The sequence below is a fragment of the Oncorhynchus mykiss genome, chromosome 3 (genome assembly GCF_057628025.1).
Source record: "Oncorhynchus mykiss isolate SJ-2025 chromosome 3, ASM5762802v1, whole genome shotgun sequence".
Classification (NCBI taxonomy): Eukaryota; Metazoa; Chordata; class Actinopteri; order Salmoniformes; family Salmonidae; genus Oncorhynchus; species Oncorhynchus mykiss.
In genome coordinates this window covers 72,801,820-72,822,495 of record NC_143024.1, presented here as the reverse complement: position 1 = coordinate 72,822,495, position 20,676 = coordinate 72,801,820, and the positions used below count along the sequence as shown (strand labels likewise).

General features: G+C 43.8%; 1 protein-coding gene across 4 annotated transcripts in view; it reads left to right on the top strand.

Annotated features, from left to right (window-relative positions):
• sestd1 (SEC14 and spectrin domains 1) overlaps positions 1-12,866 on the top strand; it is a 34,706-nt gene extending 21,840 nt beyond the window's left edge. For 2 of the 4 annotated variants that reach the window (XM_090230078.1, XM_090230077.1), the window contains exons 10-20: positions 583-686; positions 817-927; positions 3,604-3,726; positions 6,766-6,960; positions 7,320-7,434; positions 9,119-9,278; positions 9,465-9,546; positions 9,710-9,832; positions 9,926-10,117; positions 10,918-11,048; positions 11,335-12,866. In XM_090230078.1, the coding sequence (XP_090086204.1) occupies positions 583-686; positions 817-927; positions 3,604-3,726; positions 6,766-6,960; positions 7,320-7,434; positions 9,119-9,278; positions 9,465-9,546; positions 9,710-9,832; positions 9,926-10,117; positions 10,918-11,048; positions 11,335-11,605 (1,607 nt within the window). In that variant the 3' untranslated portion in view covers positions 11,606-12,866. The remainder of the gene's footprint in view (positions 1-582; positions 687-816; positions 928-3,603; positions 3,727-6,765; positions 6,961-7,319; positions 7,435-9,118; positions 9,279-9,464; positions 9,547-9,709; positions 9,833-9,925; positions 10,118-10,917; positions 11,049-11,334) is intronic. The other 2 variants (XM_090230079.1, XM_090230080.1) reach the window with 1 other exon arrangement.
• Positions 12,867-20,676: the final 7,810 nt, after the last annotated feature.

Genomic DNA, 20,676 nt, shown 5'->3' with positions numbered 1-20,676 from the left:
GCTGTCTCTCTCTCTCTCTCTCTCTCTCTTTCTGGCTGTCTCTCTCTCTCTCTCTCTCTCTCTCTCTCTCTCTCTCTCTCTGGCTGTCTCTCTCTCTCTCTCTCTCTCTCTCTCTCTCTCTCTCTCTCTCTCTCTCTCTCTCTCTGGCTGTCTCTCGCTGTCTCTCTCTCTCTCTGGCTGTCTCTCGCTGTCTCTCTCTCTGGCTGTCTCTCTCTCTCTGGCTGTCTCTCTCTCTGGCTGTCTCTCGCTGTCTCTCTCTCTGGCTGTCTCTCTCTCTCTGGCTGTCTCTCTCTCTCTGGCTGTCTCTCTCTCTCTCTCTCTGGCTGACTGTCTCTCTCTCTGGCTGTCTCTCTCTCTCTCTGGCTGGCTGTCTCTCTCTCTGGCTGGCTGTCTCTCTCTCTCTGGCTGGCTGTCTCTCTCTCTCACTGGCTGGCTGTCTCTCTCTCTCGCTGGCTGGCTGGCTGTCTCTCTCTCTTGCTGGCTGGCTGTCTCTCTCTCTCTCACACACACTTATATATAAAAAAATATCTCTCTCACTACCATTCCCCCTATGACCATCCCTATCTCCTCTCTCCCCTCCAGGCCATGAGTTGCTGTCAGAGCTGCAGCAGCGGAGGTTTAATGGGTCAGAGGGAGGTGGTGTGGCCTGGTCCCCCATGGATGACGAGCTACTGGCCCAGCCACAGGTACAATAGAATAACTGCATTTTTCCCAGAGGGAACTTCAGTTATGGCAAGCCGGGTTAAGATGTAAACATATAACATCAAAATTCACACATAACATACAAATACTATACAAGATAAACTATTATTTCAGGTCATGAAGCTGCTGGACTCCCTCAGGGAACAGTACACTAAGTACCAGGAGGTGTGTCGCCAACGCAGCAAACGATCCCAGCTGGAGGAGATACAGACCAAGGTCATGCAGGTACTGCACACACACTGCCCTATGATGTCACACTCTGGATACACACTGAACACACACTACACACACACCAACATACTACACACACCAAACCCACTGACTTTAGCCCAATACCTTCAACAACAGCAGCCTAGTGACCAGACAGAGAAACAAATGCAGATTTACACTCGTCACCATATAGGGTTTTAACATTTGGACACTGATAGCGTCTAAATTGGAATGCAGTGGCTGTACAGTGACATGCTATACATGACGTCAGCTCTGCATGGGTTTTGACGACAGACATTCTGAACTTGAACACAACACGCGACAAGAAGCTGCCCTCATCCCTCCCGCTAATTGGGCAACGTTTTCACATTTTTGTGAGGGAAAGGCTGTAAATTACGAGGACTCTGTGTATTTTGAAAGATGATACGTTGAGGATTATAATAAATATCGCATTGATGTCATACAAGCAAGCCAAAAGGGCACCTCATATTTCCATATCATAAAACTTGTGTATACACTGAGTATACCAAAAATTAGGAACATCTTCCTAATATGGAGTTGCAACCCCCCCCCCCCCACACACACACACACAGGAAACTGTTGAGCATAAAAAAAACAGCAGCGTTACAGTTCTTGACACAAACCTGGCAATTACTACCATACCCTGTTCAAACTTTTGTCTTGCCAATTCACCCTCTGAATGGCACACAGACACAATCTGTGTCTCAATTGTATCAAGGCTTAAAAATCCTTCTTCATCCCATCTCCTCCCCTTCATCTACACTGATTTTGAAGTGGATTTAACAAGTTACATCAATAAGGAATCATAGCTTTCACCTTGATTCACCTGGTCAGTCTATGTCATAGAAAGAACAGGTGTTCTTAATGTTTTGTTTACTCAGTTATACAACATCACTATGTTTGATGTCCAGTTACAAGATGGCATGGTGTTATACCCAGGGTTGTCCTGAACAGAATGAGCCTGTTTGTTGTTTTGGGAAGAACACCACGCATCTGAATGCACTCATGACTCCATTCTATGTGCACCAAAATGACCATCTGCTTCTCTGAATTGCCTTGTGAAAGCCTAACACTGTAAGATTATATTTGAGCATTTAGCTGGTCATGTTGGCAATAGAATAAGCTTCCCAATTATGCCCACCTGACCCGATTGCGATTTATGATGGACTGTTCTTGGGTATTGCATAAACATCAACAGTAATTGTGTAAAGGCGGGGATGTTCCTCAATGGCACGAGAGCTCAAAAAAGCACCTCATAGTTGAGTTAAAAAAGTGCATCGAAATGACTTAGGAACTGTGCACACTTTGGAGAGGTGTACGGCCATTTTGAAACACCAGTTAGATCTCTCACTCAAACGCTTGTCTTTTTTTTTTTTGCACCTAGCTGATGCACCTGGATACATTCATGTAAAATGCACATAAAACAGTGTAATGTTTGGTTTCAGTCTTGTCAGGTGAACTGTTGTGTCCTCACCTTCAGTCTAATAATTGTCCCATATCTAGTGGGCCCTGGTCAAAAGTAGTGCACTGTATAGGGAAAAGATAGTGATTTGAGACAAAGCCAGGATGAGCAGTCAGCACACATGGCTACATATCAGCACACTTCCTCCTTGGCAGCTGGCACTACCTCATTTCCTGTCTGTAACCATGAAGGGAAAATGCCTTTTCTCCCATTGGCCAATAGATTTAACTCTACTTTAGCATCTAAAACAGTTGTTCTCCGTACTCCGTCATGTGCAACTGATCATTTGCCCTATGTTCTTATTATTCCTCCCATATAGGCTACCACCTGTCGATTTGACTGATACCCTTAGGGGCACTAGTACACCAGGCTGAGAACCGCTGATCTAAAGATGTCAGCATTTTGAATGTTTTCCTGTGCAAAAGGAAGTGAACAGCTCCTTCGATATGATGTGAAGTGTTCCATGGAATGGATGGATTCTATTTTAGATTCTAGATCCTAACGGAATGAGCAGTCTGTTGCTATGGGGATGAAGATGTTGTTCTGTAGGATGATGGATTAGTTTGGCTAGGGGGGTTTGGCCTAGTTCTTATCTGCTGGGAGTAGAGATGCAGTGTAGCGAGTGGGGGAGTAGTTTGTAAGCTGTATTTCTCCGAGCGATATAGGAGACAGGCGGGAGAATTGCTTAGCAAGGCTCAAGGATGATGCCGAAAACCTCTTTCAAACTCAACACTGAACCATTTTATCATCCCTCTTTCAAAGTTCAGTGGATTCTAACACCTCTTCTTGATCTTTCCTTAAATGATGCTGTATTTCAACCAGATGTTGAATTAGATTTATCATGTTATCCTTATCTTGTCCTGGGATGTCAGTTTCAAGTAGACACACACAGAAAACATTAGTACAATATATCGTGAACAATATTTACTTTATAGGTAACTTGGCATAATATATTGCTGTGCTGACACATGGTACACTGTTTTAACAATGAGCCTCATTATACAACATTTTAAATGCCAATACATGCTTTATATCACCTTCTAGATTTTAAGGAGTGTTACCTGATTGAAACCCACTCTGATTTACAGTTTTTCCAACCAATTAGGGACCTCTGATACCTGGAAGGTATTTCGTTGGTCGGCCTGGGGGAAGTGATGAAGCATTTATCAATGATTGTGTCCAATGGGGTCTCTCTTGTTGCTATGCAGGTTGTGAATTGGCTGGAGGGGCCTGGCACAGAGCAGCTCCGAACACAGTGGGGGATCGGAGATTCTATCAGGGCCTCCCAGGCCCTACAGCAGAAACACGAGGAGATGGAAAGCCAACACAGCGTAAGGACAGAATAAAACAACACACTACAGACACAATAGACACAAAACAGACGCAACACAACATAATACAATACCACACAACTCAAGACACATAGTTGGCCAGAAGACACAAGAGATAGAGAGCAAACACAGCGTAAGGACACCACAGACACGATAACACCACAGACACAGCTCTGTTACGCCACTCATTGTTCAGTGTTCATACTCACTTACAGAGAAGAGTTGTGGAGATAGATAGCTGCTAGTTCTCTCTCTCTGCAGTAGAAGTACATGTCTGGAGTGTCTTGAAGATCCCAATAATTAGGTGACTGAATATGATTATGGATTTAGATTGTTAGGACGAATGTGTTAGCTGCCAGGAGACTGTAGGGAAGGCACTTGGCAGAAGACATACTGTTCTGTAACTGCTTTTCATAGATCAGTACTCTCTGGGCTGAGAAGCAGGGGCAAAGCGGTACTAGACTAAAACTATGGAACTGATGTAGGTAAACCATTGACATAAATAAGGTACAATGTTTACATCTGGAAAAGGTTTGTGTGATTTCACTAACAAAACAACAGCTGGCATTAGTATTTCCCTGCTCAATCACCAGAGTCAGTCCAGGCCAGGAAGTGACTGCAGCAGCAACAGCTGTGGGGTGTAACTAATGTCTCTCCTGGCTGGGTTTATATCAAAGACCCTGATGAATCATTGCTCTGGGCTGGAGCGTGCCCCGTTGACCGGAACAGAGAAAGCTGGCCAGGGTGAATTGAAGGCTAAAGCCAGAGCGAGGTCAAAGCTAAGATTGACGATTAGGCTAGAGACACCCACACCGGCAGAGAGCGACACCCACACCGGCAGAGAGCGACACCCACACCGGCAGAGAGCGACACCCACACCGGCAGAGAGCGACACCCACACCGGCAGAGAGCGACACCCACACCGGCAGAGAGCGACACCCACACCGGCAGAGAGCGACACCCACACCGGCAGAGAGCGACACCCACACCGGCAGAGAGCGACACCCACACCGGCAGAGAGCGACACCCACACCGGCAGAGAGCGACACCCACACCGGCAGAGAGCGACACCCACACCGGCAGAGAGCGACACCCACACTGTCAAGAGAGCGACACCCACACTGTCAAGAGAGCGAGAGCCTTGTTTTGCTGTTATATCCCACAGCCTTCAGCAGGTGGAGCTATTGATCTGAAATGTTAAGTGTTCTCTAAGTAATAATGACAGTCCAAAAGCATTCAACTCAATTACTTTACACAGTAGGTCTGAACTGAACATTAACAACTTTGATACAGAAACAATTTGTATTGTTGGTATACAGTATTAGCACAACCTTCTGTGTTTGCTGGTATGAATTGTGTCTCCACAAAATAACTTATTTGTTTTGTAGTGTCTGACTCTTCTGCTCTGTAATAACGCATGTGTTATTGGTTGTGTATATACAGTGGGGCAAAAGTATTTAGTCAGCCACCAATTGTGCAAGTTCTCCCACTTAAAAAGATGAGTGGCCTGTAATTTTCATCATAGGTACACTTCAACTATGACAGACAAAATGAGAAAAAAAAATCCAGAAAATCACATTGTAGGATTTTTAATGAATTTATTTGCAAATTATGGTGGAAAATAAGTATTTGGTCAATAACAAAAGTGTATCTCAATACTTTGTTATATACCCTTTGTTGGCAATGACAGAGGTCAAACGTTTTCTGTAAGTTTTCACAAGGTTTTCACACACTGTTGCTTAAGCAGGGGGACACGTCTGGCACTGCAGGATTTGAGTCCCTGGCGGCGTAGTGTGTTACTGATGGTAGGCTTTGTTACTTTGGTCCCAGCTCTCTGCAGGTCATTCACTAGGTCCCCCCGTGTGGTTCTGGGATTTTTGCTCACCGTTCTTGTGATCATTTTGACCCCACGGGGTGAGATCTTGCGTGGAGCCCCAGATCGAGGGAGATTATCAGTGGTCTTGTATGTCTTCCATTTCCTAATAATTGCTCCCACAGTTGATTTCTTCAAACCAAGCTGCTTACCTATTGCAGATTACCTGCACCAGTCTTCCCAGCCTTTGACAGCTCTTTGGTCTTGGCCACAGTGGAGTTTGGAGTGTGACTGTTTGAGGTTGTGGACAGGTGTCTTTTATACTGATAACAAGTTCAAACAGGTGCCATTAATACATGTAATGAGTGGAGGACAGAGGAGCCTCTTAAATAAGAAGTTACAGGTCTGTGAGAGCCAGAAATCTTGCTTGTTTGTAGGTGACCAAATACTTATTTTCCACCATAATTTGCAAATAAATTCATAAACAATCCTACAATGTGATTTTCTGGATTGTTTTCCCCTCATTTTGTCTGTCATAGTTGAAGTGTACCTATGATGAAAATTACAGGCCACTCATCTTTTTAAGTGGGAGAACTTGCACAATTGGTGGTTGACTAAATACTTTTTTGCCCCACCTTGTCAGCTCGGGAGTTTACATAATGTGTTATTGGTTGTGTATATACAGGATTGCTTGCTGTGTATGATAATGTGTTATTGGTTGTGTATATGCAGGATTGCTTGCTGTGTATGATAATGTCTTATTGGTTGTGTATATACAGGATTGCTTGCTGTGTATGATAATGTCTTATTGGTTGTTTATTTCCTGGAGTGGTTTGCAGTGTAATAATGTGTGTGTTATTGGTTGTGTATCCACAGGAGTGGTTTGCGGTGTAATAATATGTGTGTTATTGGTTGTGTATCCACAGGAGTGGTTTGCGGTGTAATAATGTGTGTGTTATTGGTTGTGTATCCACAGGAGTGGTTTGCGGTGTAATAATATGTGTGTTATTGGTTGTGTATCCACAGGAGTGGTTTGCGGTGTAATAATGTGTGTGTTATTGGTTGTGTATCCACAGGAGTGGTTTGCGGTGTAATAATGTGTGTGTTATTGGTTGTGTATCCACAGGAGTGGTTTGCGGTGTAATAATGTGTGTGTTATTGGTTGTGTATCCACAGGAGTGGTTTGCGGTGTAATAATGTGTGTGTTATTGGTTGTGTATCCACAGGAGTGGTTTGCGGTGTACGTGGAGCTGAACCAGCAGATAGCAGCGTTGCTGAGTGCTGGAGACGAGGAGGACCTAGTGGAGCTGAAGGGTCTTCAGCAGCAGCTCAGTGATGTCTGTTACAGACAGGCCAGCCAACTGGAGTCCAGGCAGAACGTACTGCAGTCAGCACACGAGTTCCACGGCACCGCACAGGATGTATGTTTCATGGATTAATTCATTGATTGATTGAATTTATTTGATAACAGCAAAATACCTATACAGCCAAGAGCGACAGTGATTCTTACTCTAAATCACCAAGTCAGTACCTAGGGCCAGTCCCTTGGCATTTGTGTACTGTAGATCGATATGTGAAAGCAATATGACAACAATCAGATGGCAAGATGGAGCTACCACCACCCATATTGCTTACACTTATCAAGTCCTCCAATCTACTTAAGGGCCTAGGGGTGAAGGAGTGGGGGTTGATTTGGGATTCAGTCATAATAGTATAGACTAACTGTATGGACTACAGCTTTGTGTTGCCTTTGTACTAACACCCCAGTTTACCCTCGCAGCTGTCCCAGCAGCTGGATGGTCTACTGGGCATGCTCTGTGCAGACGTGGCCCCCACTGACGGGGCTGCCATCCAACAAACACTCAAACACCTCGAGGAGAAACTCAAGAGTGTTGGTAAGCACCATTTTATTATTCTATTCTTACTGTTCATTTTTGTAATGTTATAAAAATTCCCTGTCTTAGGTCAGGTAAAATCATCACTTTATTTTAATAATGTGAAATGTCAGAATAATAGTATAGAGAATGATTTATTTCAGCTTTTTATTTCTTTCATCACATTCCCAGTGGGTTAGAAGTTTACATACATTCAATTAGTATTTGGTAGCATTGCCTTTAAATTGTTTAGCTTGGGTCAAACGTTTCGGTTAGCCTTCTACAAGCTCCCCACAATAAGTTGGGTGAATTGTGGCCCATTTCTCCTGACAGAGCTGGTCTAACTGAGTCAGGTTTGTAGGCCTCCTTGCTCGCACAGACGCTTTCAGTTCTGCCCACAAATTGTCAAAAGGATTGAGGTCAGGGCTTTGTGATGGCCACTCCAATACCTTGACGTTTTTTTATCCTTAAGCCATTTTGCCACAACTTTGGAAGTATGCTTGGGGCCATTGTCCATTAGGAAGACCCATTTGCGACCAAGCTTTAACTTCCTGTCTGATGTCTTGAGATGTTGCTTTAATATATCCATATAATTTTCCTGCCTCATGATCCCATCTATTTTGTGAAGTGCACCTGTCTCTTCTGTAGCAAAGCACCCCCACAACATGATGCTGCCACCCCTGTGCTTCACGGTTGGGATGGTGGTCTTTGGCTTGCAAGCCTCATACTTTTTCCTCCAAACATAACGATGATCATTATGGCCAAAAAGTAATATTTTTGTTTCATCAGACCAGAGGACATTTCTCCAAATAGTACGATCTTTGTCCCCATGTGCAGTTGCAAACCGTAGTCTGGCTTTTTTATGGCGGTTATGGAGCAGTGGCTTCTTCCTTGCTGAGTGGCCTTTCAGGTTATGTCGATTTTGGACTCATTTTACTGTGGGTATAGATACTTTTGTACCTGTTTCCTCCAGCATCTTCACAAGGTCCTTTGCTGTTGTTCTGGGATTGATTTGCACTTTTCGGACACCAAAGTACGTTCATCTCCAGGAGACAGAACGAGTCTCCTTCCTGAGCGATATGACGACTGCGTGGTCCCATGGTGTTTATACTTGCGTACTATTGTGTGTACAGATGAACGTGGTACCTTCAGGCATTTGGAAATTGCTCCCAAGGATGAACCAGACTTGTGGAGGTCTACAATTTTTTTTCTGTGGTCTTGGCTGATTTCCTTTGATTTTCCCATGATGTCAAGCACAGAGGCACTGAGTTTGAAGGTACACAGGTACACCTCCAATTGACTCAAATGATGTCAAGTAGCCTATCAGAAGCTTCTAAAGCCATGACATAATTTTCTGGAATTGTCCAAGCTGTTTAAAGGCACAGTCAACTTGGTGTATGTAAACTTCTGACCCACTGGAATTGGGATACAGTGAAATAAGCTGTCTGTAAACAATTGTTGGAAACACGACTTGTGTCAAGCACAAAGTAGATGTCCTAACCGACAAACTATCGTTTGTTAACAATAAATGTGTGGAGTGGTTGAAAAACGAGTTTTAATGACTCCAACCTAAGTGTATGTAAACTTCCGACTTCAACTGTAGATGGATAACTGCAAGAATAAAGTTTGGTTGGAATATTTTATAACTATCAGTAGTGTTAGTTTGGTTATTGAGGAATATTCTCTGCTGTGATGCTCTGTCCAGAGGGATCCCTGGCAGGCCTGAGGGAGAAAGGGCAGGTCGTGATGGATCAGATGTCCAACCAGACAACCTGGTCCTATGGGAAGGATGTGCCCATTGAAAACAAAGAAAACATTGATCATATCCAAGGAGTTATGGAGGACATGCAACTCCGGAAACAAAGGTTTACCCAGATGTCTTTTTTCCTGAGCGTGCAGGGCTGCAGCTGCTCCAGATAATGCTGAAGTTGTTTACAAAGCTTCCATGAGTCAGACAATTTCTGTAATATCATCGAATTTTGGACTTTGCCATGGATATTGACATGGAAATGACCATTGTCATGTTTTAAGAGTGTTTTGGTTCTGTCTAGATGTGAAGACATGGTGGATGTGAGGAGACTGAAGATGCTTCAGATGGTCCAGCTTTTCAAGTGTGAGGAAGATGCGTCACAGGTCAGTCTATGGACCTTCCCTTCTTCATCTCTGTCTGTCTGTTTGTTAGTTTAATCTTTGGTTCTGGGTTGCATATGTCAACACGTCACTGATGTGTTGTTTTGTTATTCTTGACATATTGTTTTTGTTTTTAAGTAAACCTCATACCTGTGTTGATTCTCAGGCGGTGGAGTGGCTTGGTGAGCTGCTGGATGCTCTCCTGAAGACCCACATCAGGCTCGGGGACGATGCACAGGAAACCAAAGTGCTGCTGGAGAAACACAAGAAATTTGTGGATGTTGCACAGGTACTGATCTCTCGTGGCAAGCTGTTGACATACATGTACAGAACACAACCCTGAACACAACCCTGAGCATCTCCCTCTTTCTCTGTGTTTCAGAGCACCTACGACTACGGCCGTCAGCTGCTTCAGGCGACGGTGGTGTTGTGTCAGTCTCTACGCTGCACCACACGCTCCTCCGGTGACACCCTGCCACGCCTCAACCGGGTCTGGAAACAGTTCACTGTCACCTCTGAGGAGAGGGTCCATCGGCTGGAAATGGCCTGCTCTTTCCACACCGCAGCTGAGAAGGTGGGTGAAGAATGGACAATAGTTACTGTGTAAAGAATGAGACACCAAGAAAAGGCTTTCTCCCTGCCTAAAGCTTATTTGAGCCTATGGAAAACCTACAGGTTGTGAGGTTTCATGACAGAAGGTAGTGATGACAGGCAACACTCAAGCCAACATTTTAGGTAAACAATTAGCAACTAAACTCCAGAGCAGCCTCTTTAATGATCAGTGTTGTAGTGAGTCCAGTCTCGAGACCATATATTGAGTGTCTCAGTCTTGTCTCTGTGTTGGACACGTTTTTACTTAGTCTTGACTCGTCTCGGACAATGAGGACTCGTAATTTCTTCCCGAGAGCAGCCGAGACCAGCAGAGTAAAAGACTCATAATTATCAGCTCCCATTCAGTCAGCCATAAAACCACTTTGCCAGGACAAACAACCACACTCCTTTCATGACACTGACACTCTGTTTGTGGCTCTCTGTTTGTGGCTCTCTGTTTGTGGCTCTCTGTTTGTGGCACTCTGTTTGTGACACTCTGTTTGTGGCTCTCTGTTTGTGGCTCTCTGTTTGTGGCTCTCTGTTTGTGGCTCTCTATTTGTGGCTCTCTGTTTGTGACACTCTGTTTGTGACACTCTGTTTGTGACACTCTGTTTGTGACACACTGTTTGTGGCTCTCTGTTTGTGGCTCTCTGTTTGTGGCTCTCTGTTTGTGGCTCTCTGTTTGTGGCTCTCTGTTTGTGGCTCTCTGTTTTCACCATTCTGAATCTCTAAAGAATCCATATGTTCTGAAATATGAACACAACACTGTCTTCTCCATCCCAGGTGCTGGTCCAAGCCAGCCCAGAGCAGGGTGATCTCCCAGTGGAGTTGGAGCAGGAGACCTATGAGGAGGTGGAGACGGTGGGGAAAGCTTTACTGGACAGACTCACTGTCCCTGTTATATTCCCAGATGGGTAAGAAACAGAGGACAGGTCACACTAAAACCTGCATGACTTTAGTGACTCCCTGAAACTTGTCATGATGCGGGGTTAACGTCAATGCTGGTAAAGTTATTTCCAATTTACTCCTCTAGTACAAAACATAATTTACACTGGTAACTGATGTTATCCATCCACTATAACCATTTATCAATGTCATAGTGTACATGAAGATGTTTGAAGATCTAATGATGCATGCCACTTTAAGAGGAGAACTGATGCCTTGTTGTTGATTCCTTCCCTCCGCTATGTCCCCCTTTAGGAGTGAGCAGTACTTCGGCAGCCCAGGAGACATGGCATCCTCTGCTGTACACATCCGGGACAAGATGAAGCTGGTGGAGGACAGGAAACTGACTCTGCACGAGGAAGATGAAGAAGACGTTGAGCAGCTACAGTATGATCAGATACATGACCAGGACAAAGAACTACAAGATGATGAAGAACTACAAGATGACCAGGAACTACAAGAAGTGAACAAAGAACTACAAGATGGAGAGGAACTGGAACTGGAGACGGACACTCAGAAAAGCTAATGGAGTACCTTCAACAGCTAACCTAGTCCCAGATCAGTTTGTGCTGTCTCGACAAATCCTATGGCCATTGGCGTGACAATCATAGGAGTTTACAAGACAGCATAAACAGATCTGGGACCAGGCTACAGAACAGCAGCAGCCAGCAGTCCACCAGAGATTCAGGACAGGAAAGAACACCTCTGACCTTTGTCATCATGTCAACACAGCGCCTGACCATCAGGTGCTCCAGAACTAAAATCCTGTCAATCACCCGGTGTGACTGCATTCCTTCCATCTGTTGTACTCTGCCTCGCCAAGCCATATTAACTTACTAAGAGCAGTTAAAGATAGAATATGGTTCTGAGATCAACTTACATTGCTTACCGCACATGACATGGAGATGAGGGGAGGAAACAGGCTGAAAGCACTGACTGAACTGAAATGGACTATTTCCCTTAAAGCTTTACCTTGCCTGTCGCTTGTCCCTCTTAAGTCGCGTTCACACTGCACGTAGCCCAGGGCTAGTTTTCAACCAGGGTTAAGGTTGGCCCTGGGCTAAGAACATGTAGTGTGAAAAGCCCTTAAGACAGTTGACTCAAGCTTTTACATGGTGCTACTAAACCTTCTAGAATGTACAGAAAGCAAAGCATTCATCTATCTCTCCTTTTACCTTACAGGTTCTGTAGAGTTTCTAGGTCGTTCTCTTTGTCAAACTGCCTTGTTTGACTATAAGCAATGTATTTTATATTTTCCCACTGTTGTTTTTCTTCCCCCGCAGTACCTTGACGTGTAAAAAGATGTCAGTAATGTAAATTCATTCTGAAGGCGTTTGAATAAGGCACTAACTGCCCAGCCGACTGTTTCCGGTGTAGACAGACTGTTGTATATTGTGCAGATGGATGGGTGCCGTCAACCAGCTTGTAAGACATTTGGGCTGTGTTACTTGTATGCATCAAAGTACAATGTAAAATCAGAGCTTTGTTATAAGCCTAGATTAGAGTGGTAGATCCAGGGCTTTTGTTTTTATTAATAAAATGTGATTTGGAAAAGTTATGCTTCATCTCTTCATAGTTGTCATTCTAATGTATACATAAAGTACATACGCCGTTTGCATTGTGAGGCATGCTATTGAAATATGAATTATATTTATTTTGTTTTGTATATTATGTATTTTACATATCAGTGCAAGTCATAATGCTTGTTGTGTTTAGGTTTGCGAGGCTAATCATGTATTTCTTGAAAATTGGGGTCCTGCGAAATAAACAAGCAAACATTTGAAAGATTTCTTGGAGAGAATGTAATCATTTTACCATTGTCTTGTAAGACTATGCTTAACACATGGCAATGTTGTCTTCTACACATACAGTACACAAGATATGACATCATGCATAACATTTTATTTTACACAAAAGTTATTCTGTAAAATAAGCCTAACTTTACCAGTTGTCAGATTGAATAGGATATTTGAGGGCTTTCAAAAAAGCTGCCAAGCATTCACAAATCAAGGTGTGTGTAGTCAGTGCAGTAGCAGTATGAGAATGGGCAAAATTCAAACTGTCAATAATTATTGCATCATTTATCCCATGATGACATCACTCAAGCCCTACAAAAGAGACCCCCGCTCTCTTATCCTCACCTCTCTCTGCCTTCAATCCTAGTCTGTATATAGAAGAATCCAACATGATTAGAAAACTGCAGACTGGGAAACCACAATTACCAAAGCTCTTGTTCTGCCCCCTGTGACCCAAACCCCCTATGCCTGGACCAGAGGGCCGTCCTGATGGGCCAAATCCTCGTCATATTCAGTGGTCTCCATGAAGTCTGTGCATGGTGCTCCATTACTCCTTATCCACCAGAAAAGGGATCTGAGGAGAGAATTCATGATTACAAGGCCAACTGAGATAAAACACAGAGTAAACCAACTGCAAGCACAAATAAGAATATAAATGAAGAGAGGGAGGGAGAAAACAGGACACATTTTACTCAGACCTAAACAACGATCCCAAGCCCAGAACATTCTGCACCAACTCAACAGGAAGAAAAGCAACAGCAAGGTCACAAAACTAAAATAACAAGGGAAAATAGTGGAGGACAGGGAGAAGGCCAATGTTTTTGAAGACCATCTGAAAAACATCAACTCTTGCCCTGGAGGCCCCCTGTTTGACCCTGAGTGGAAGACCATCATTGACCGTCAGGTTTTTATCCCCATCCATCTACCCATAAGCCCCATCCTCAACACAAGTCACCCCCTCATCACTCCTGTCACTGTCACAGAGCTGCAAGAGCACATCAAGGCACCAGGGGAGGACACTATCGACAACCGACTCATCAAGGAGGCCTCCCCTGAGTTCCACTACCAGCTCTGTGACCTCTGCACCCTCTGTGTGCACACCACACATTTCCCCAAGCCCTGGAAGTCGGCGGTTGTCACAATGATCCCCAGGCCAGGTAAGGACCCTCACCAGCCAGCCAACTATAGGCCCATCAACCTCTTGAAGCTGCTGGAGAGGGTCCTGGTTAGCCGGCACCTGAGACACTTCAACAACAGCGGAGCACTCAAGAGTACATCAGGTGAGCTTCAGGATGAAGAGATCAACATCCTGAGCCTGGCCGAAGCTGTACAAAGCGGGTTCAACAAAAAAAGAGGTGGCGGTGGCTGTCTTCTTCGACAGTGAAAAGGCATTTGATAAGATGTGGCACAATGGGCTCATCTATAGGCTATCAGATACAAACCTGAAACTCCCCACTCAGATGGTCACTCTTAAACAGCTTTTTGAATCAGTGGGAGATTGCATGGGAGAAGGAGAACCCACATCATCCAGGTTCTCTCCAGAGGCGGGAGTACCCCAAGGCTCCACCCTCAGCTCTCTGCTGTTTTTAATGTACATCTGTGATATTTATAACCCCCACCCAAGAGAGGGACATGTGGCCCAGTTCACAGACAATCTCTGTTATTGGGCCTCCTCTGAGAACTTTGCTCATGCAGGAAAAAAGCTACAGAAGTGCATAACAGAGATCAAGAACTGAGCAACTCTGTGGCTGGGCATGCTTAACCCCCTGAAGACCCACTGCGTCCCCTTCTCCAGGCGCCCCAAAAGAACTAAGCAAGTGGACCTTAAACTGTATGGACAGGCACTCCAGATGACCCCAAAGGCCAAGTTCCTTGGGGTCACATTCCAAGAAAAATGTTCCTGGCGTGCCCACAGACTGCCTGGAGAAGGAGGGAATGAAGCGCCTGAACCACCTGAGGGTACTCTGTAAAAGAAAAGGAGGAGCCTCCCCATGGAACAGCCATCGAGTCTACCAGAGGTGCATTCAGCCGCTCTTTGAGTACGCTACACCAGCCTGGTGTAAAGTGGAGAGGTCTCACATCAGAAAACGTCAGACCATTCAAAACCTTACCATCAAGATGGCATACAGACTCCCCACGTACACAAACACACACTACATGAACCTTTAGGACTGAGAACAGTTGAGGAGAGGATGGCCGTTCTTGGGTGCAGGTTTACACTCAGGTCAGTGGACAACCCATCTCTGAAACCCATGATTGAGGATGAACAAGCCAACCCACACCAATTTTTTTATCTAGCACCCCCCTCTATGTGCTTCTTAAAGATTGAGCATTTTGTCAGTTCTGAACTCTTTTAAAACCATTTTAGAGTGGATATCTGTTCCATTTAATTATGATTATATGCGCTCTTTCTCCTGCTGATATTTCAACATTTTAACTCCAGTTATTTTAACCACTGGACTTACTTTAAACCATTATACCCTTTTAAACCCACCTGTCAAGGATAGTGCAATAGAAGCTGACATTTTAGCAATCTTAACCACAGTTTAAATGCACTTTAAGTTGATTTCTTTTTTTCCACTTAACTCTTAATAACACTGGAGGCAGACATTATATAAATGTTTGCTATCCAACTCATTTCAACCCACCTAGGCAGAAGCACAGAGGCTGCCAGCTTTTAAGAACAGCTTTTAAGAATGTTTTACATCAAACAATTAACATAATTGTCTTTTTAAAACATGTTTTAAAACATGCATACTTTACTCATGAATACCTAATTACTTACCTAAAGTTCAGAACGCCAGTAAGATGATATGTTGCTACTCTGGAGAAGACGTGTGTAATCCTCTCTGCAACTCCTGTTGAAAGATGGAAAACACGAAAAACATAAACCAAAACCATTCACAAACCACCAACCCCCTCCCATATCCTGAAGTTTCCATCTCCAACATTTCTATTTTAAATACAATTATTTACCCCAAACCAAACAACGTACCCTAAACCGGGTTCGTACCCTATACCCAACCCCTCCTCCTCTATTTTCTTTGATTACATTTTCTGATTACATTTTTTTCATCCATTAAAGTTTGTTTTAATCAAATCAGGTGGAGGATGACAAAAGGAGAACTCCTAATTGTACCTCGCCCAACCTGACCTTCAACCAGACAGATACAAACGGAGAAGAGGGATAGAAGAGGGCACAATGTCCTCAGATGTTCTTACCTGTCCCAAAGTTCGTAATCGCAGAGAACCCACAAGCCACCCTGTCCGCGGGTGCCGCCGACCCAGGGTGACCTGGCATCAAAGGAGAGGGGGCCGCAGGAGGCGTTAGACAGGCCGGGTAACCTACCTGGCCTAACCGCCCTTTTCCGCTTCTCCCTCACGATCGCAGTGTAGAGATGTCAAAGTCTGTTTGAATAAAAGATGGGCTTTTAACTAAAACTGTTACGACTTTGACTTTTTATTACTAGATGGTTTATAAGAGTTTTAGAGTAGAGTTAACAATAGATACATAGATAAAAAGAGCCTAATCTGTTAGGAATAGATACAATTAAAACATTGAATCATTGTATCTGTCCTTAACAAATAAATAAATAGTTAAAACACTATATTTATTTAAAACATTGAAGGCGAGGACTAGATAGTATACAGCTATTTTCGTAGCAGGTTAGGATAATTAACGTAGTAGGTTAGGAGAATTAGGTTAAGGTTAGGACAACGGTTAGGTTTAATGTTAGTTAAAATGCTCAAATTCTCCATTCAGTCATCAACATTCCAGTCAGATTCATTATACCATTATGGTTTAGTTTGCACTCATTTGCCTCATTGGCCTACAATTTCTTGAATCTTGAATCCAACTGTTGGTTTCCAAGTTCTAACCCTTATAGACGGCAAAGCATTCATTCATAAACATTTACTATAGCTATAACATTGTACAACATTGACAGATAACTAAAGGAAGAGAATAGACAGGGGAATATACACTCTAGTACCAGGTCGGACCCCCTTTTGCCTCCAGAACAGCCTGAATTCGTTGGGGGATGGAAACGTTGCTCAATTGGTATCAAGGGACCTAACATGTGCCAGGAAAACATTCCCCACACCATTACACCACCGCCACCAGCCTGTACCGTTAACAACAAGCATGATGGGGCCATGGACTCATGCTGTTTACTCCAAATTCTGACTCTGCCATCAGCATGACGCAACACTAACCGGGATTTGTCGGACCAGGCGATGTCTTTCCACTCCTCAAATGTCCAGTGTTGGCGATCGCTTGCCCACCAGATGTTTTTTGGGGGTCAAGTTTAAGGAGCTCCTTTAGCACCTCAGACTCAGTGATTTCCTGCAGGGAGAACATTGTAGCGGGGCAGGGGAAAAAGAGTGAGAAGCATCGGGGATAGTTGCATTAGAAAGGGTTGGAGATGAGGAAATGTTGGACGGGCAAGGAGGCATGAGTCAAATAGGAATCCTGACTTAATGAAGTGGTGATTAAAGAGCTCAGTCATGTGCTTATTGTCAGTAACAACCACATCATCAACATTACAGGACGCGGGAAGTTGAGGAGGAGGTTTTCTTCTCCAGGTCTAACTGTTTTCCAGAACTTCTTGGGTTTAGAGCCACAGAGAGAGAACTGCTCCTTAAAGTAACTAACTTTGGCCTTCCGGATAGCCTGTGCACTTATTTCTCATTTGCCTGAACGAGAGCCAGTCAGCTTGAGAATGCGTGTACCGAGCCTTTCGCCAAATGCAATTACTGAGGTGGAGTAACTCTGTAAGATCATGGTCGAACCAGGGGCTGAACCTGTCTTTAAAATCGTATTTTCTTTATGTGGGCGTGTTTGTTAACAATACTACTGAAAATATCAAAAAGAAGAGGGGATCAAGCTGATTCTATACCATTTTACAGAGGCCAGTTCATGAAGGGAGGCTTGCTCATCAAAGTTTTTTAGCAAGCGTCTATGACAAATCAGGACAGGTCATCTCACTGAGCAGCCATCACAAACACATGCTGCAAAACAGTGACCTCTAAAGTCATTACAGAAAACACCAGTCTGATACCTATCAGTATTATTTGTGAGGATAACATCAAGGAGAGTAGTCTTTTCTGGGTGTTTGGAGTCATACCTTGTACGATTGGTGATATTCTGAGAAAGATTTAGTCCCATTGCTTTTGTACTTGGTCAGGTGGTTTAAGCATGTCCCAGTTTAGGTCACCTAGCAGGACAAATTCAGATTTAGTGTAAGGGGCCAGGAGAGAGCTTAGGGCAGGTAGGGTACAGACCGGTGCTGATGGAAGACGATAGCACCCAGCAACAGTCAACAAAGAGCTTTTTGAAAGTGTAATGCCTAAAACCAGCAAATCAAATTGTTTGGGCACTGAAGGTGTTCCTTGGTAAAGATTGCCACTCCCCCACCTTTGGAAGATCTGTTTTGCCGAAAAAGGTTATAACTAGAAAGGTTAACATCAGTATTCAAAACACTCTTTCTTAACCACATCTCCGTAATGACCAACACATCTGGATTGGAGCTGTGAACCCACACTTTAAATTGATCAATTTTAGGTAATAAGCTTCTAGTGTTAATGTGCAGAAAACCCAGGCTTTTACGAGAACAGAAATCAGTGAAGCAGATATCAGAGCACAAGTCAGAATTGGGGCTAGCAACAGTAGATGGGCCAGGGTCCAGAGTAACGCCGAGGTCCTTCACAGTTTTATTTGAGACGACTGTACAACCATCAAGATTAATTGTCAGATTCAACAGAAGATCTCTTTGTTTCTTGGGACCTAGAACAAGCATCTCTGTTTTGTCCGAGTTTAAAAGTAGAACGTTTGCAGCCTTCCACTTCCTTATGTCTGAAACACATGCTTCTAGCGAGGGCAATTTTGGGGCTTCACCATGTTTCATTGAAATGTACAGCTGTGTGTCATCCGCATAGCAGTGAAAGTTAACATTATGTTTTCGAATGACATCCCCAAGAGGTCAAATATATAGTGAAAGCAATAGTGGTCCAAAAACGGAACCTTGAGGAACACCGAAATTTACAGTTGATTTTGTCAGAGGACAAACCATTCACAGAAACAAACTGATATCTTTCTGACAGATAAGATCTAAACCAGGCCAGAACTTGTCCGTGTAGACCAATTTGGGTTTCCAATCTCTCCAAAAGAATGTGGTGATCGATAGTATCAAAAGCAGCACTAAGGTCTAGGAGCACGAGGACAGATGCAGAGCCTCGGTCCGATGCCATTAAAATGCCATTTACCACATTCACAGTGCTATGATGGGGTCTAAAACCAGACTGAAGCATTTCGTATACATTGTTTGTCTTCAGGAATCAAATCAAATCAAATCAAATGTATTTATATAGCCCTTCGTACATCAGCTGATATCTCAAAGTGCTGTACAGAAACCTAGCCTAAAACCCCAAACAGCAAGCATTGCAGGTGTAGAAGCACGGTGGCTAGGAAAAACTCCCTAGAAAGGCCAAAACCTAGGAAGAAACCTAGAGAGGAACCAGGCTATGTGGGGTGGCCAGTCCTCTTCTGGCTGTGCCGGGTGAGATTATAACAGAACATGGCCAAGATGTTCAAATGTTCATAAATGACCAGCATGGTCGAATAATAATAAGGCAGAACAGTTGAAACTGGAGCAGCAGCACGGTCAGGTGGACTGGGGACAGCAAGGAGTCATCATGTCAGGTAGTCCTGGGGCATGGTCCTAGGGCTCAGGTCCTCTGAGAGAGAGAAAGAAAGAGAGAAGGAGAGAATTAGAGAACGCACACTTAGATTCACACAGGACACCGAATAGGACAGGAGAAGTCCTATTCGGAAGGCAGTGAGTTGCTACGCAACAGCCTTTTCTAAAATTTTTGAGAGGAATGGAAGATTCGATATAGGCCGATAGTTTTTTATATTTTCTGTGTCAAGGTTTGGCTTTTTCAAGAGAGGCTTTATTACTGCCACTTTTAGTGAGTTTGGTACACATCCGGTGGATAGAGAGACGTTTATTATGTTCAACATAGGATAGCCTAGCACAGGAACCAGCTCTTTCAGTAGTTTAGTTTAAATAGGGTCCAGTATGCAGCTTGAAGGTTTAGACCACATGATTATTTTCATCATTGTGTCAAGAGATATAGTACTAAAACACTTGAGCGTCTCTCTTGATCCTAGGTCCTGGCAGAGATGTGCAGACTCAGGACAACTGAGCTTGGAAGGAATACGCAGATTTAAAGAGGAGTCCGTAATTTGCTTTCTAATAATCATGACCTTTTCCTCAAAGAAGTTCATGAATTTATCACTGCTGAAGTCCATCCTCTCTTAGGGAATGCTGCTTTTTAGTTAGCTTTGCGACAGTATCAAAAAGGATTGTTCTTACTTTCCTCAATTCAGTCGGTACTGCACGGTGCTGTCTTTCCAAGCTAGTCGGAAGACTTCCAGTTTGGTGTGGTGCCATTTCCGTTCCAATTTTCTGGAAGCTTCCTTCAGAGCTCGGGTATTTTCTGTGTACCAGGGAGCTAGTTTCTTATGAGAAATGTTTTTAGTTTTTAGGGGTGCAAATGCATCTAGGGTATTGCGCAAGGTTAAATTGAGTTCCTCAGTTAGGTGGTTAACTGATTTTTGTCCTCTGGCGTCTTTGGGTAGACAGAGGGAGTCTGTAAGGACATCAAGGAATCTTTGTGTTGTCTGTGAATTTATAGCACGACTTTTGATGTTCCTTGGTTGGGGTCTGTGCAGATTATTTGTTGCAATTGCAATCGTAATAAAATGGTGGTCTGATAGTCCAGGATTATGAGGAAAAAC